Below are 16,347 nucleotides of genomic sequence, written 5' to 3'. Positions count from 1 at the left end.
GTGACAAAGAAAAATCTTCTTATTCTAATATTAAGAAACCAAAACCCCAGCCTGCTACACACTTCATAGTTTTGTGGAGGTTTTTAATTGATTTTTTTTTCCTTTTATTTTCACCCCTCCCCTACTCACACAGTCCCTGACTGCAGTCATCATCCCTTTCTCAGTGGAATCATGTCCTGAGACAAGCCAAGTGTATCTGCTTAGACTCTGCAGTAGCACTGTACCCTCAATGCTAGCACAACCCGGAGAGGCATCCTCTCCTCTATCTTTTTCACCTCCTCCCTTCAGCACACACTGTGGATTCTTTCTGCACATCCAGATTCATTTGCATGTAAATGTGGAGTCCCTCTGCCTGTGATTCTGAGGCAGAAGCGGCAGAAAGACAGCTCTGCCCCTAAATTTGAACCTTCAGAGATTACAACCAAGCACGCCCTCGTTGATATTAACACACACAGAAAAACTGTTGTAGGTTAAGTGTGATGCTCAGTTGCTGAATTAGTAGGATTTGTGTTGGAAACTACTAAAAACTGAGGGTTTTTTCTCATTGTATTGAAAGCCAATAAGTAAACTAACTCAATTTTTGTAAAGTATACATCAGTTCTTCAGCGGCAGGGGTGGTGATGGTGCTGAATTTGTTTGTAGACATGTATATAACACATATACAGGTTCTAATAGGTGATGTGGAAGGTACAACATCTTCATGCTCTTCATTACATTAATATCCTTCTGAGGGTTGAAATTTTTACCTGATTTCTTGGATCCATCTTTTCCAGCCATGAGAGGGTGCACCCATGGTAGCTGCACTGTAATTGGGTTCTTCCCTTTTGCACCAAGAGGAGGAAATAATGTGAAAGTCATTTCAATTGCTTGATGCTTTTTGATGCTTCTTACAGCAGCAGTGGAAACTGAAGAAAAGAAAAAAATGTATAATCATCAACATCTTTCCTCTGATATATATAAAAATGAAATTGACGTTCACAGTAATAGCCTGTACAGATAGATTTCCTTTTATTACTTAACTGAAACGCATTAGGATGGAATTGTGGACTTCTGCAAGTTACAAGGATGAGATGTATGTAGGCTTATAAACTGTGGAGCTGCTGGATGTGATTAGAAAACAGGACAAAGGTGTCCAGTTTGGAAAGATTTAACTGATTACTGTTCTAATACTTCGGCTTGTTCAATATGCAAATGTGTTCTATAAAGACACTCACTAATTAATCCAGTTCAAACTTTTCTGAGTAGAGTCCAGTGATAAGCATGACTAAAATTTTCAAAGGAATTCAAAACTTAATGGGAGATGAATGTGCCATTATTCTTCAGGTCCTTTGAAAATCTCAAGCTTGATACTTACTGTTTATTGATCACAAGGTGTAGCACACCTGAAGTTAGACCATTAAATGACATGTTTAAATGAAATATTTGTTAACAGTACCCTATTAAAAACCGGAAAAGGCTAAAATTTCAAGTAAGAAACTATTCTTACTACACTTTATACACTGATCTTCAACAGCAGCTTATCATAGTTTATTTTTAAAAACAGAACACCTCAAAAATGAAAAAGGAGTCCATAAAAGAGTCTGATCCTGTCAGTGTACTTCTGCTGCACTCAGGAACCATGAGTCCTCATGAGACCAAGGAGCTTTGGCACTCACATATGGAGGGCTCACTTCCTTGGAAACTCTAGCCTTGTTCCTGACTGCAGGAACAGTTAAAGCAATGTAAAGCAATTTCTGGATATGACCTTTTTGTAGCAACAATTAGAATAAGCTCTCTGGAAGCATGCTGGGGGGTGGGAGGGGGGATGCTGATACTGACTCTCAGGGTAAGTGCACCCGTTACGTCCTTTCGAAAAGGAAGACGACTGAAATACCTTAGAGCAATGCATTGCTAGCAGCCTTGGTTGGTCTTCAACCATTTGGACTATATCTGAACCTACATCTGGGGGTGGAGGGATCTATATTACATGAGGAATAAATTTCAAGGCCAATTCAGCACTGAACTTCCAACGTTTTGTTGTTACAGTTCAATAAAATCACTTTGTGTTACATTCCTTTCTGTATAAAATAAAGTGAATGTCACACTTTTTTGTCATACCATTTTTATTTAACAGGTTTTTTTCTATACCCATTAGTTAAAAAAGTTATACCAAGGCAAATCATTTATCAAAATGAAAAATGCTGTACTCCTTGAGCAAGGAAAGGGGAGTCTAAATAGAATGTCCCTGCTCTTAAATTAATGGAACCATCTTACATTTAATATTTTCTCTTAAGTAGTTATGTAAGCACTCCAAGATCATTAACGAAGAAGCACAGAATCACAATTTACAGCTGAAGGGCAAAACTGCTAAAAAAGCATTTCAGAATCATGTCATCGAGTGATACAATCTAGGAAAATAAATGTAAGGATCATTGATCTCCGATGCAATGCACACAACACATGACAAGGAGAAAGGACAACAAAGTTCATTAAAACTTGACTTGAAACCTAAGATGCAGGACTAATCAAGCAGATGTACTAGGGAAGGGTCAGGTTTATAAACAAGAAGCACTTTCACTTTAATAAAAAGATTTTTAAAATAGATTTTTTTGTCACTATTCCAATTTTAAATAAGAGTAATCGTTAATAGTTATTCTTTATAAAGACAATTCATTTGTGTGCAACATCCCCAAATGTCCATTGGCCAGTTCATCTGCTGGTATGGTGATATGTTACATTTCTGTCCCCTAGAATCACTGCAGCAGTTCAGCTGTCCTTTGAATATCCAGCTCTCACTTGCCATCCAGACACTAATACACACATTCCTAGCCTTCTTTCTAAAGAATCTTGTAGAACAGATTTGCCCAGGCTTTCTCAAGTAATGCGGTAAATGATCTTTTAACATACAATACATTTATTGCAACAAAAGAAAATTCACAGAAATCAGATGGAATTCATCCCAGCCAGCTAATGGAACTTGCAGAAATAGTGTTGGAGGCACTGGCTATTATTCTTCAGAACTAATGGAGAACAGCCAAGGTCCCAGAGCTGGGAAATGACAAACCACATTACCCATTTTGAAGAGAAAAAATAAAAACCAGCCAACCTATTGGAGGAATTACAGAACAAAGATTTCAAATTCGAATTGCCAAGTTAGGTAGCAAAGCAGTCAGTTTGCAACCTGCTACAAAGGCATGCTGAAAGGTGGGTGATAAACAACAGAAACAGGAGTTGGCAAAGACAAAGCACGTCTACGATATAAATATTATTGAACATGGGCCTCCTGCTCAGTGCTATTGCTACCATTCGACCCCTAAGTGCAATCAGGCTGCCTTAAGACACGTTCACATGTGCCAGCAAGTACAACAGTTACCTCTCATCAGACTTCAGGAGGAACAATCTACGGGTCTAATTCCTCATTGCTTCCCAGCACTTGGGCAGAAAAACTTTATTTTGGTAATGTCCTGTTATAACGTTCAAACATTTTACAACATTAGACCACCTTGCATTTGTCAAATACTAGGCTTCAAATTGCACACTGAGTGCACTAAAAAGACTTTCAATATATAACAGAAGATGGAACACAGATCTATCACACGCGTATGGAAATGTTCCTGTATAGGTACTAGGTCTATAATCTCATCAGTTACAAAAACACTTTAAGAACCAATTGCCAAGTTTTGATTTGCAGTGTTTTAGGAAGGTCATTTCCCTGCCAGTTACAAGAAGCTTCTCGTGTTGAAAATCAAACGATAAAAATAGATTCCTCTTAGTTCCCACAGGACATGGGAACTAGAAACCAGCAAACACAGAAAGACTTAGAACAGCCAGGTTTATCAAGAAACAAAAAAAAAATGATTCCCTGTTCAATTTAGCCCTAAAGTACTTGGATAAATAATGAGTTCATCTTTTCCAGAATACATCACAAAGTTTCAGAAAATAAATAATTTTCTCCATTTTAACAAATATATATATATATATATCTATCTTTCAAAAAATTCAACAGTTGAACTGTCTTCATTTTTAAAGCTCCTTCTTTACATGGACATACATGCCATTTTATGAACACTCAGACAAACCATTTTACTTTAATCAGACAAACCATTTTACTTTTGCTTCTTCATTACTGATAGCCTGTGTTCTGGCATGTCATAGCTTCCTGTATATGCCACAAGTAAATTTTATATGTAGGCACTCAGTCTGGACTAGACACTCAAATCCTAACTCTTGCTGTGCTGATATATGGTGGAAAAAAGCATATAGGAAGTACCTTTTGCAAACTGAAGGAGGAAAAAAAATTCTTGTGCATCTTAAAAGCAAGTGAGGCAGATAATTGCAGACATAAGCAAGGTCACAAACCAGAAGGAACACAGAAACCTTACTAAGCTATTAAGAAGTGCAAATACAACTAGGCAGACTTATGCTGCTGCTAACTTTACATCCTTTACCCCATTCCACAAGCAGTGAGTGAGTGTTCTCCTTTCAAGGACTAGAGCATTTGCTCTGTAATTCTATAAAATAAAAATGCTTTCTACTACCGGAATCAGGTCTGTATCATCTGACTATAAAAGTCATAGTGGCATATTTTACTTACGTTATTTCTTACTGCTATTCAGAAATTTTCTAGTTGTTATAATTCATTTGGAAGGCTACTGCTGTTAGCTATCCTGTATTCAATGAGAATATCTAAAAAGTGCAGAGATATGTATGCTTATCACTTATTTTAATACAAAATAATAATTATTATTCTTTTTAATGTAAGAGAAAATAATAGGCTAGAACGGTTGGAGCTGATTAGAATGACCAATAATAAACATAAGAATGCATGCTTGGTTGGTTTACCATTAGTGCTGCATCTCTTTCAAAAACTATACAGTGATGCAGTTGTAAAAATGTATCCACTATTGCTTTCTTTTTTTACTTTTTTCAATTATTCTCATCCTAGATTTAAATTTTTCTTAAAATATTATGCCTTTGCTATTAGAAAACACAGGTTTACTTATGAATATTCATCTGTATTTTCTGAACTATTTTTCCAATCAAATACAAGGTAGTGCCATTTTCCCCTGATACGTGTACTTATTCTCTGTGTTATTTGCTTCAGAGGTAATAAAGCATCCCATATCTGGTAACTCACACCACATGTCACTTTGCATTTAATTTGTAAATAGAAGAAAAAAAAATGTGGAATCAGAAAGATCTACTAAAAAGAAATGTAAACAGGAATGTAAAAGAGATCCAAGCTAATTAGAATAATACACAAGAAAAACAGATGAAGGTTAGGCTGGAATCTCAAAAGTGCAATTTCTTAATGGTGTACCCTGGGATTTTATTTTGCTTCACTCCATTTCTTTTCCTTCAGTTTTTCAAGTCAAAATGTAAACAATCTGTGGAACCAAACAGAATCCTCAGTTAATTTTAAAATATTTTTTGAAATGTTCATCTATGGGACAAAAATAAGACTTTTAAAAGCTTTTGCTTCAAAGTGGAGTAGCATGGTACAACTGCTAGCTCTTCCTCATCCACTGGGCAAAAAGAAGCAGCAAAAATAACACTACAATGACCATGAATCCAACATACTGGCTGCCTTCTGTAAGTATTTAGAAATATATTCATGGGATGATAGTACTGGAACCGAAATCTAAGGAAATCCACAGAATTTGCCAAGTCCAGACCAGAGCTCCAGATATACAGAGATACCAAGAACATAATAAAAAAAAGAAAGGGGGAAAGGGGGTGTGTGGGGAAGTGTGTGGTAGAATTCACACTAAAACTGTGGATTTTTTTTTTTCTTCTGAAATTACCCTTCAAATCCTAAACCATGTTAAAGTTTGGATTCTGTGTGAAATGCCTTGCATAACTCTCAAAAAAATTTTTATATTCCATACAATGAGATAGTTGGAACAGATATACAGTACTCCTCTAAGTGGATTGTGCTTCTGAAGCTCTGTTAGAAGAAACTTTACATTTATTTTCATCAACATGGCAGACTTGTCTCATTATCCAGATTCATATTTGTTTTCCAGAGGATTTCAATTGTAAGTATTCGGTAGCCAACTCTGAAAAAAGAAAAAGTGCATTCATCACTCCCCTAATATAAATATATGACAGCCTGAGGTGCAATAAAGCTTGTATTGCCTCCGGTTTAGGAAGACTCTATTAATAACAGGTGGCAGAGCTATAAGATAGATATATGTATCTTCCCAAAAGACTGTCAGCCAAAACTTTATAGAATATTACATATAAAAGAACTGTGTTCTGTTATCATTACTAAGGTCCCAAAGTCAAGTACTACTCAAGTGTTAGAATCCCTTTTGCATGTGCATTATAATAAGGTCCTAAACTTCACAATCCACATGAGCCCTGTCTCCTTCACTGCACCAAGCTGATGATGTTCACCTCATGACCAACTATTTTGTATTTTGTTTTCTCCTTTTTCAGTGTCTTATCCCAGGACTTGATTACGATACAGTACTCATGGTCTGAGCTGAAGATGGAATTAGTAATTTCCTCATGAGCTTCTTCATGGGACTCATCATGAGAGTATCAGATGTTCAGAGACATTAATAAATTTTGAAACAACCTAAAGGAGCAATGGGTTTTATTATGGCCATTTTACTGCTTAGGAGCTAAGGCACATAGGATCAGATTTTTCACAGTTAAATAGGTACCCAAAAATGCATGAAGGAGACTAATTTTCCTGAAAGTGCTAAAACAATTTCCAGCACACAGGTGCTTCTGAAATTTCTTCTATGAGACTATGCCCATCACTAGCCATGCAAATACATTTAAAAATCTGACCAAAACAGGTTAAGGATGAGACAATCCACGAATTGTGGGTTCCTACTCTCAGACATCTTGTATCTCATCTCCAGAGTGTTTGGCATTCTATTAGCATTTTATATGCTTTAAACACAAGCTTCAAGCTGTAGCAGAAATCTAAACATCAGTTGTCGCTCTGAATCCTCAGCATTTCTGTGTATCAGTCATCAAGATCCCAAGTCAGGCACCCAAAAATACTGAACACCTCTGCAAACACTTTTATATAAATGAATTATCAGCAAAAAGAAACTCTGTGGAGCTGCTGTGAGCAATTTGCAAATACTCTAACTAGGTAACCATTCTCTCCCTGCAATTCTCATCTCATTTGCTATGTACCTTCTAGCTTCTGCAAAAAATGCAGGAGTCTTGACTGCAGTTTCTTCACCATAAACTCTGAATCTCTTGTATTGAATGGGGCAGCAATTTCTCACAAATATGTACATGATTGTGCAACTGAAGACCATTATGCTATGTATATATGTAGAGGCCAATTTGCATATGCAGTGCAGCTGATGTGCAAACTATAAATCACTTGACTTTGCAAATCCAACAGGGTTCTTTTAATGCTTTGTGGAGTTGTTGGGGCTTTTTTTTTTTTGGTAACATTTTAGATATTAGAAAGAACAAACTGAAAAAAAAGTGCAAGACTGCCCTCATGATTTAATACACTGACACTCCAGAGTTTTCAACAGGCACCGAGCCTTTTGATGCCCCACATATATGCAGGTGGCCGTCACCATCATTTCCATGATAAGAAAACAGAATTCATGGCCTTGCCGTTGTGTTAGATGTACCCAAACCAAACTTTATGCTTCCATGGTCCTCGAAATAAAACTGCCACTTCAAGTCACTTCATTTCACTTTTAAACATCAAAGAAATCTAGTTCTGTATCTAAACAGATAGCCTTTTATTAAGATAATCAAAGATTTATTTTCTTTTTCCTGCTTTATTTTCTTTGACATATAAGAGTTATCCTGAAATAGGCATGTTTGTAGTAGTGATATAAAGTCAATAGAATTAGCTCCACACATGGAATCCAATCCAAAATCCAAGAACTGCAGCAATTTCTTCATTTACTTTTGTCTATTCTTGTATAAATGACCTGAAATATTCCATCATATAAATTCTTATATTACACTAGAGATGACCTGGCTTTTTTACAGTTATGTAAGTGGTAATCATGAAGTGTACTTCTACTAGCTGTTATAATTATTACATTCATAGAATCATAGAATACCAGGTTGGAAGAGGCCTCAAGGATCATCTGGAAGAGGCCTCAAGGATCACCTTTCTTGGCAAAAGCACCATCTAGACAAGATGGCCCAGCACCCTGACCAGCTAAATCTCAAAAGTCCCCAATGTTGTGGAATCCACCACTTCCCTGGGGAGATTAATCCAATGGCTGGTTGTTCTCATTGTGAAAATTTTCCTCTTGTGTCCAATCAGAATCTCCCCAGGAGTAACCTGTACCCATTACCCCTTGTCTTTTCCAAGTGACTCCTTGTAAAAAGGGAGTCTCCATCTTCTTTGTAGCCACCCTTTAAATACTGGAACATGGTGATAAGGTCTCCCTGGAGCCTTCTCTTCGCAAGGCAGAACAAACCCAGTTCTCTCAGCCTTTCCTCAGATGGCAGGCTTCCCGGTCCTTTGATCCTCTTTGTGGCCCTTCTCTGGACCCTCTCCAAATCATCAAACAAAGATCTGTCTTATAATAAGACAACAAAACTTGAAGGACATCAGAGGACATTTTTGTTCCTGTAGAAGTATTTGCTTATCACATCCATTGCAGACATAGATGTACAGAAGAAGTCATAACTGAAAGAAATAGACACTCCTGAATGCTCTAATAAATTTTCAGTGTACTGGAAGGATACTTCAACTGTTGGCTAACACAGAAACAGAGAGTAAGCATAAGCATATCTTCACCAACACTGAATTATGTGTAAGGACAATAAAACTATATATATTCTTTTGTTCAACATCTTTGATAGAGAACTATCATTTAGAAATAATACATAATAGCTCTATAATGTATAATATATAATTATGTAAATAATTAGTATAATCTTGAGATGAGATGAGGGCTATTAGTGGCAGTGGATACTTTGAACCTTGCACATTTAGTCAAAAAGACCAATGACATCCAATCAAACTTCTTTAAAATGAATTGCAACAAACAATGGCAGCACAGCTGCTATTAGAATTATAATTGAGTTTAGGAGGGAAACAGCAGCTGAATGCAATGCAGATAATTAAGGAGCAAGCTTTTGTTAACACTATCAGCAGGGTCATGATTCTGCAGATTGTGAACTTATTATGGCTGAACAAACTAGTCTATTTTTATAACAGAGGTATATTTCTGCTTTTTATACCAATAAAGTGTATTCTGGCTACAAGATAGCTGATCACTTATTTATTTAAGCTATCCATTTAGAGAAATGATAAGCATTTGCAAAATCTAAGATTACCATGGAAACCTTATTCTTAAACGCTGAGGATTATGGGAATAATTGGTTATACAATTGGATGGGTAAATAACAAGCCTCTGAGTATGACAAAGACTGTAGCTACAAAATTACATTAAGTAATTTATCTCTTCCAGGTTAATATACATTTTACATTAACCCAGCACTGAAAGGAAATCAATATACCCTCCATGGGTAAATAGTGAAAATAAAACATTTAAAAACATAATATTTATGGTATGCAGACAGAAACTGCATAAATGCAAGTTCTTGTGGTCCTAACACCTAACCAGGGTGTGAGGGAATTACAAAACCCAGGATTGGGAATTACAAAAGTGATCCAAAATTTGTATTTCCTGTTGTGTGTTGACGAATCTCAGAATGAAGGTCACCCATGTAGAAAAGACAAACAAGAATCACCAAAGGAATCGAAGTCACTCCAAGTTTGCAGCTTGGCACCACAGTCAGGCAATGCAAGATCCTTGACCATTCATAACCACAAGTCAGGTTTCCAGAAATGGAAAGGAGATCATTAAAATGCCAACAACATTACATGCTGTTAGCAATATTACTGTTATAATATCATATTGTCATAATAACTGGTACTCTTTAAACAAACTGAAGAGTGTAGGTCTACCAAAGATGTTGTTATTACCATTATACTAGTAACCCCTTTAACTCACGTAGCACGGACTCAGGATCTTTGGTTGAAAACAATCCTGCTGACAACATAGGTCATTTCACTGGCAAATCTAAATTTGTTAGGGACAAATGAGTAATCCTGCTTTGGAATCTCATTGACCTCAATGTGTAAATAAAGCAAGCAGAATGTGTCTGACTGGCAGCAAGCCATTACTGTGCTATGTGCAATAAAAACACTAATATGTCAAAGTGATTTTAAAAATATGCTTTGATATTTTGACCTGCTAAAAATTCTATTTTTGACCCTGCAACCTCCTAAAACAATATAACAAAAGAGTTTTAAAAAATACTTTAACATTACTAAACATTTGCCCATGGCAAAGTCATTTGCAGGTTTTCCATTCCTGGTTCTGAACCTTCTAAGGTCTTATTTTACCTGACTGTGGAAAGAGTAAGCAAAAGCTTGAGCTCATTTGAAACTATTTTTACCCTGTTTCTTCAGGAAATCCATTCCCAGCCTCAATATAGAGAAGCTTAATTTGGTCATTATTACAATGGAACTCAAATGTGCTTCAGTAAGACTAAGGAATGGTATCATTTCTGCCCAGTTCCTTTTAGGGGAATCTGGAAAAGAACAGGTATCAGCCACGAATAAAAACATGCCTTTCTGCTCATATGCACAGCATGTTGTGATCTCTTTACTTGAAGATTAGCTCCTGTCATATGCCAGCAGAAATCTGAAGCACCTTTCAAATTTTATAAAAAGTAGTGTTGATAATTTACCAAAACTTTGTTAATACTCTCTTCACATTTGCAGTGGGAATAAACGCATGGATATATACCTAGTAACTTAAGAGACAGAGTCAAATGGAGGTGAAACAAACTTGCAGGTTTTCAAAAGCATATTATAATGGTGACTACTCAAGCCAACATCTGTCAAGAGTTAAGACAGCAGAATCTGAGTATATCCCGACTTTCACTCTACTTATGAAGGAAATATCAGGGGAAAATTTGACTAATATAATCTGTGCCCTAACAGTAGATAGCAGGTTAGGTATCCTGCAAAATTAAGATCCCTGGCGTCAAATGGCCATCAATATTTTCAAGATTACCATGGTTAAGGACCACCTTCCCAAAAGGATTCTAACAATAAAAAGAAGTTGGAGTCCTGGACTTCCCTGTTGCAGGTAAATTCTGGAATACTCCTTTGAAATGGATAGTTTTTCTAATATAACTTTTTAAAAGTGCTACATATTACACCTGAAGAGCAGCCTGAATGAAGAACTTAAAATTTTAGGAATTCCATATCTAGCAAACATAAGGAAATGTGAAAATAACTAACGGGCTAACATTTATTTTTTGACCATTTCAGAGAATCGGTGTGATTCAGATATGAATGAGGCAATGGCATATAGAATGTGAAGCTAGAGTTTTTTCTAAAGGCCATTAATAAATATATTCTTTTAGCACCTTTTTACTGGAATATCTGAAAACTTTCCTCAAGATGATCAGATTTCATTAAGGCAACAGCATTGGGGACCTGTCCCTACAAAGCAAGGCCTGTTTTCCTAATCAACCTGTATAGTCATCATTTCACAGTTTGCCACATCAGGAATTTGGAGCCTGACAGAAAATCAACAAATCTCCTTTTAGCAAGAAATTTTTTCTACTAACTTAAAATTAAAGACTGTTGCTATGATTATATATGTTGTTATGATCACCACTGAAGACAGGGATGCAAAGCAACAAACAAACTAGAGTTACACTGGTTTACAATTTCATTAGATATTGCTTTAATGCAAGCCTGATATATTTGAATACTTTAACATACAGGCCCTCTGAGAGAAATATGCTGCTCACCAGCCAATTAAATCAGCTAGCTTTGAACATCATTACATGTCCTTTTCTCTGCAATTGGATATGATTTTTACAGTTCTTCAATGATAATAACAACTTCAAAAACCTTGCACAAGTTTCACCATTGGAGTGCCTACCAGAGGCAATAAATTGCTTAAACCAAACCCTCTTCACTCCTGTCACAACCTCCTAGCATCTTCTCCATAGCAGAGCATTCAAACAGACATCTCCAAAATTCTCCACTGAAATATCTTCTACTTTTATATGATACTCTGATTCACAGTGCAAATGTTTCCTGTTTACACTGAGTACAGTTATGACAAAATTAATGGAAATTCAGCATTTCAGTAAGAAAGTGATTTTCAAAAGAATAAACAGGAGTGTTTTTTTCCCTAGACAAAAGAGAAGAATAACCAGTCTTGCTAACTAAATAAGCTTGTAAAACTTAATCTGCTATAGTAGAACTGTGCACAGAAGCTGATGGACTTCTTGGTAGAGGCAAAAATGTCTGGAAAAAGAATCAACGCATTGGCAGGCTCTACCTAACAGCTCACTGCCTACCTCAGCTGGTCTGATGTCCCGTCATCAAAGTATAGGTGAATATCACTTGTATCATCAACAATTTTTTTCTAAAATATCTCTCTTCAATTAAGAATGCAGGTTTAGGTCTCCCATTCTTGCAGGGACAAAAATCTGAAGTAACTCAACAGAAGACAATTTCAGCAGTGGAAAATTCTGGAGCTTTAGTTTTCTTTCTGTCTTTTCTTTTCCACTTTATTTTTCTGAGAACTTTGAGGGGCCATGATTGAAAGGACTATCATACTGTGGATAATTTATGTATGGAGGAAACCTACTCCCTTTTTGCACAACTGCAATGGATGTCCTGAGGCATGGCATTATCTATTGGCATTCCAACACTGGATGGTCAGGGCACAGGCAGCATTTCACTTGAATAGATACAAGTAAAAAAAAGAAATCGGTCTTCAGGATTTTCATTACCATGAAAGCATGACTTCTAATAATGCAGGAGGGATAAAAACCAAGCCTGATTTCATTTGCTGTTGTGGAAATCAAAAGTAGATTTACTGATCAGCAGAAAAGGTTTGCTGTGAAATAACTGACACATGATTAAACATGGAAGCCTTCTTAATGCAATCTGACAGGATGATTTTTCAGCTGAAACCCAAGTTTACTCCTCCTTTTCCTCCTGATTAGCTGTTAGCACTCAACAGGCCGTATCTGCAATTTCCTATTTATTGATGAGAGCTTTCTTTCCATAGTGATGTAACTGCTACTCCACAAAGCAGTTAGGAGTAAAGGCTGAAGGTGGAACCTCCCTGACCGTTGTACCATACTGCCACTGAGCCCTCAATGGATACAGTGGTCTGTAAAGCACATTCAGAGGAGGATGACTTCTGTGTGGAAGTCTTACAGTACACAGTTAAAACCTACTAGAGGAATGACATATAGTACAGTACAATAATATTTGTGACTTATATATCACTTTATTACCTTAAACCACCTTATGAATATTAATCAAGCAACCTCTTTAGTATCCTGAGAGGCGGGATAACACCTACTGTAAACAACATTGTGTTATGTGATCGATAACTCCACATAATTTAATAAGATTTACTAACGTCCTTATTCAGATTTTCATCTGACCTTCAGCTGCATGGAGCTGAAGCCCAGAAACTCAAATATATTTAGGCATGCAACTTCCATTGATAGTAGTGCAGGTGAGGCAGATAACCTTTGAGAATCTGGAGTGAAATACTTTCATGACATGCATTAAAGGACAGGAACAGCATTGTGCCTCCCTCTTCTTTTTCTCTGTTTTTTAGTCAATGGGAAAATTATGTGGCAGTTTTCAAAATTATTTTTCATTTATTTACTTTATGTCTGCTGTGCTTCACATGTTTGATATTGAGGCAAGGTTAATGACCTGCAGCTTGCATTTGGAATTGAAAGTGGAGCTGTTTAAGGTGGTTCCTAGATCCTTTGGGTATATGGTAGATATTGCCAGAATATACAAGAGATTAAATGATGCTTATCAAAAATCAATGTATACTAATTTTTCCTATCTGCACAAATTTGCAAGGTTCACAACACAGTGGAGGTAATGTCTGCATTTCACATATACTAGCTACCCAAATTCAAGGTCAAATCCTAAATTACTTCTTGAGGCAAAACTCTTGGGTAGTTGATTAATGTTTTGGCTGTGGTAACACGTTAGGTTTCACCTTTCACAATGATTATATATGAGCCATCACTGAAGTCTTGTATGGAATCAAGGATGCTTGATTGATTCATTTAATGCTATTAAGGTGTTTCCATTTAAAAATACTTCTAAAAACTGTAGCTGTAATTAAAGGCAGGACAATGGTCGCCTCTCCCCATAGAGCAGTATAAGATGAATTGGATCAGTAAAAAGAGACTTCAAATGCATTGACTCACATTTTGTAAGAGATTTCTAAACCGAATGTGTGCTTAAAAGAGACATGAGAGAGAAAACTATTAATACAGGTAAAACATCTGATTAGGCCACAGGGGAACTACAGAATCTGTTTCTATTGGTGATTTCTTGTGTGACAGTTGGTAAATCCCTAATTTGTCCATGCCGCCATGTTTTGGTGCTAAAATAAGCATAAAAACTCATCGTTCTTCAGGAAGTATTGTTGAATTCAGTAGTGCTTGTGAGGCATTCACAAACTATTAATATGTAGGGGTGGGTGAATAAGACTTTCCTCAACATTTTTTCCCCCTCTCATGACTGAGCTAGGCTACATCATCCAGGAAATTTATTTATGTCTGGAAGCTCTCAGAAGGCTTGATTTAAAATGTGAGTGTGGCTGAGTGTAGTGCATGTCTTAGTTATGAAGCATATTGACCAAGGAAGTCATTGCAGTTGAAGAAAGAATTAACTGCTCTGTTGGAGGGCTTCGTAAACTCATTTGTTATTACTGTTGCTCCATGGAGCCCCAAATGTCCAGCACAATCTCCTTCTGACTTTGTTGTCTGCTAGGAACTCGAAAGCTGTTTTACTGAATGATGAGTCTTTTTTTTTTTTTGTCTTTTTTTTTTTTTTAGCTATATAATAATGCGCTTAAAACAACACATTGGGAGCTGTTACGCATTTATTTACCATGGTGGGTTAATCTCATCTGGGGAGGTATAGAAACTCAATCATGAGTGCTACAGTATATAAGCTAATTGCCAGGATAAAACCAAATGAATAATTACTTAACTTCAGAATGAGGCCTGAGGGAATTTTTCTTTAATAAAGGTTTAATTCACCAGTGATAATGAATGCAATCTCACATACTACTGAACAACACTATTAGCATAATGGCCAAGATACAAAAACTATAATTAGAACAAAACAGAAATGTTAATTACAGCCACGAAGGTACCAAACAAAAAGGGAGTTTTCCTTTACCTGTCAGATGGGTTCCTGCCTGTGTAGCTTTAGTAATCCCTGTGAACGGGTCATCAATTCTGCTCGAGTGACTGACAGGTAGAAATTAAAAACTGAGGCTTCCTTTGCTTTTTGATTCCAGAGAGGACTGAGATTCGCACAGGAGACTTAAATAGTTAGAGTAGAGGTGAGGGCAGTAAAGACTGTACCTCTAACCATAAAGCTTAAAAATTAAGCTCCCATGTGTCTGAATCCCACACTTCAATTCCTTTTCACGAAAAGGCAGGCCCATCATGTCAGCTCAGGAATATTAGATCTCTTCCAAGTTTATTTACTACCCCCAGCTGTACTTGCGGTACACAGCACCGTGTAGCCAGACAAGGAAACAGGGCAGGCTGTTGGCTAGGCAGCTGCTGAGAAGTTTACTGATAACAAGCAGCTTCATTTCCGGCACTAACAACAACAATAACAAAAGCTCTTTGTACATAAAAATTTGCACAAACTCTTATTTCTTGCTTAAATGAAATCCGTGAGATGTTCTCATGGAAGAACACTCTTTTGTGCCATTTCTGCTGTGCATTTTCTCTAATCTCACGCTACACAAATATTAAATTTACAGATTCAAAACTCAAAAGTTATAAAATATGAGAACTAATGTTGCATTTTCCCCCCTTACAGGACTTATTCAGTGTGTAAAATGGACACTAACTGAATGGGGAGCTATTCAGTTTTTCTTTTTATCTTCATCCTTCTATGTTTGATTCCAGACCTTATTTAGCACACATCATCAAAATCCTGCACTGAATACAAAATTACCAATTTCTTCATAGGCTTTTTTGTGGTTTTCTCAGCTTTTTTGTGGTGCTCTCAGCTCTCACTATAATTAATCTATCCTCCCAACACCTCTAAGAAATCATGTAATTGAAGCACAGAGAGATGAAGGCCACTTTGCTAAATATTCACTAATTTGGGTGCCTGCTTTGATACAACTAAGTATTCTAGGGGGAGAAGAAGTTGTAATTTACGTAGCAGTGCACACATTTAAAATACAGCCCCCATTAACTTGTACTTTACATGTGAGCTTTTAGCATGTCCATAAACAGAAAATATCTGTAAAAATTCCGTGAAAACTGTAACTGAAGAAATCTGCTGGTGATCCCATT

At 36.6% G+C, this 16,347-nt stretch overlaps 1 protein-coding gene across 1 annotated transcript in view; it reads right to left on the bottom strand.

Moving 5' to 3' along the window:
- The window catches only part of IQCM (IQ motif containing M), a 113,219-nt gene that overhangs the window by 23,695 nt on the left and 73,177 nt on the right, over positions 1–16,347 (bottom strand). Inside the window, 1 exon segment of the mRNA XM_074864956.1 lies at positions 747–905. Within this exon segment, the coding sequence (XP_074721057.1) occupies positions 747–905 (159 nt within the window).

This window comes from Strix uralensis, chromosome 4 (assembly GCF_047716275.1).
Source record: "Strix uralensis isolate ZFMK-TIS-50842 chromosome 4, bStrUra1, whole genome shotgun sequence".
Classification (NCBI taxonomy): domain Eukaryota; kingdom Metazoa; phylum Chordata; class Aves; order Strigiformes; family Strigidae; genus Strix; species Strix uralensis.
Note: the sequence above shows the minus strand (reverse complement) of the source record. Positions and strands in the feature narration are given on the sequence as shown.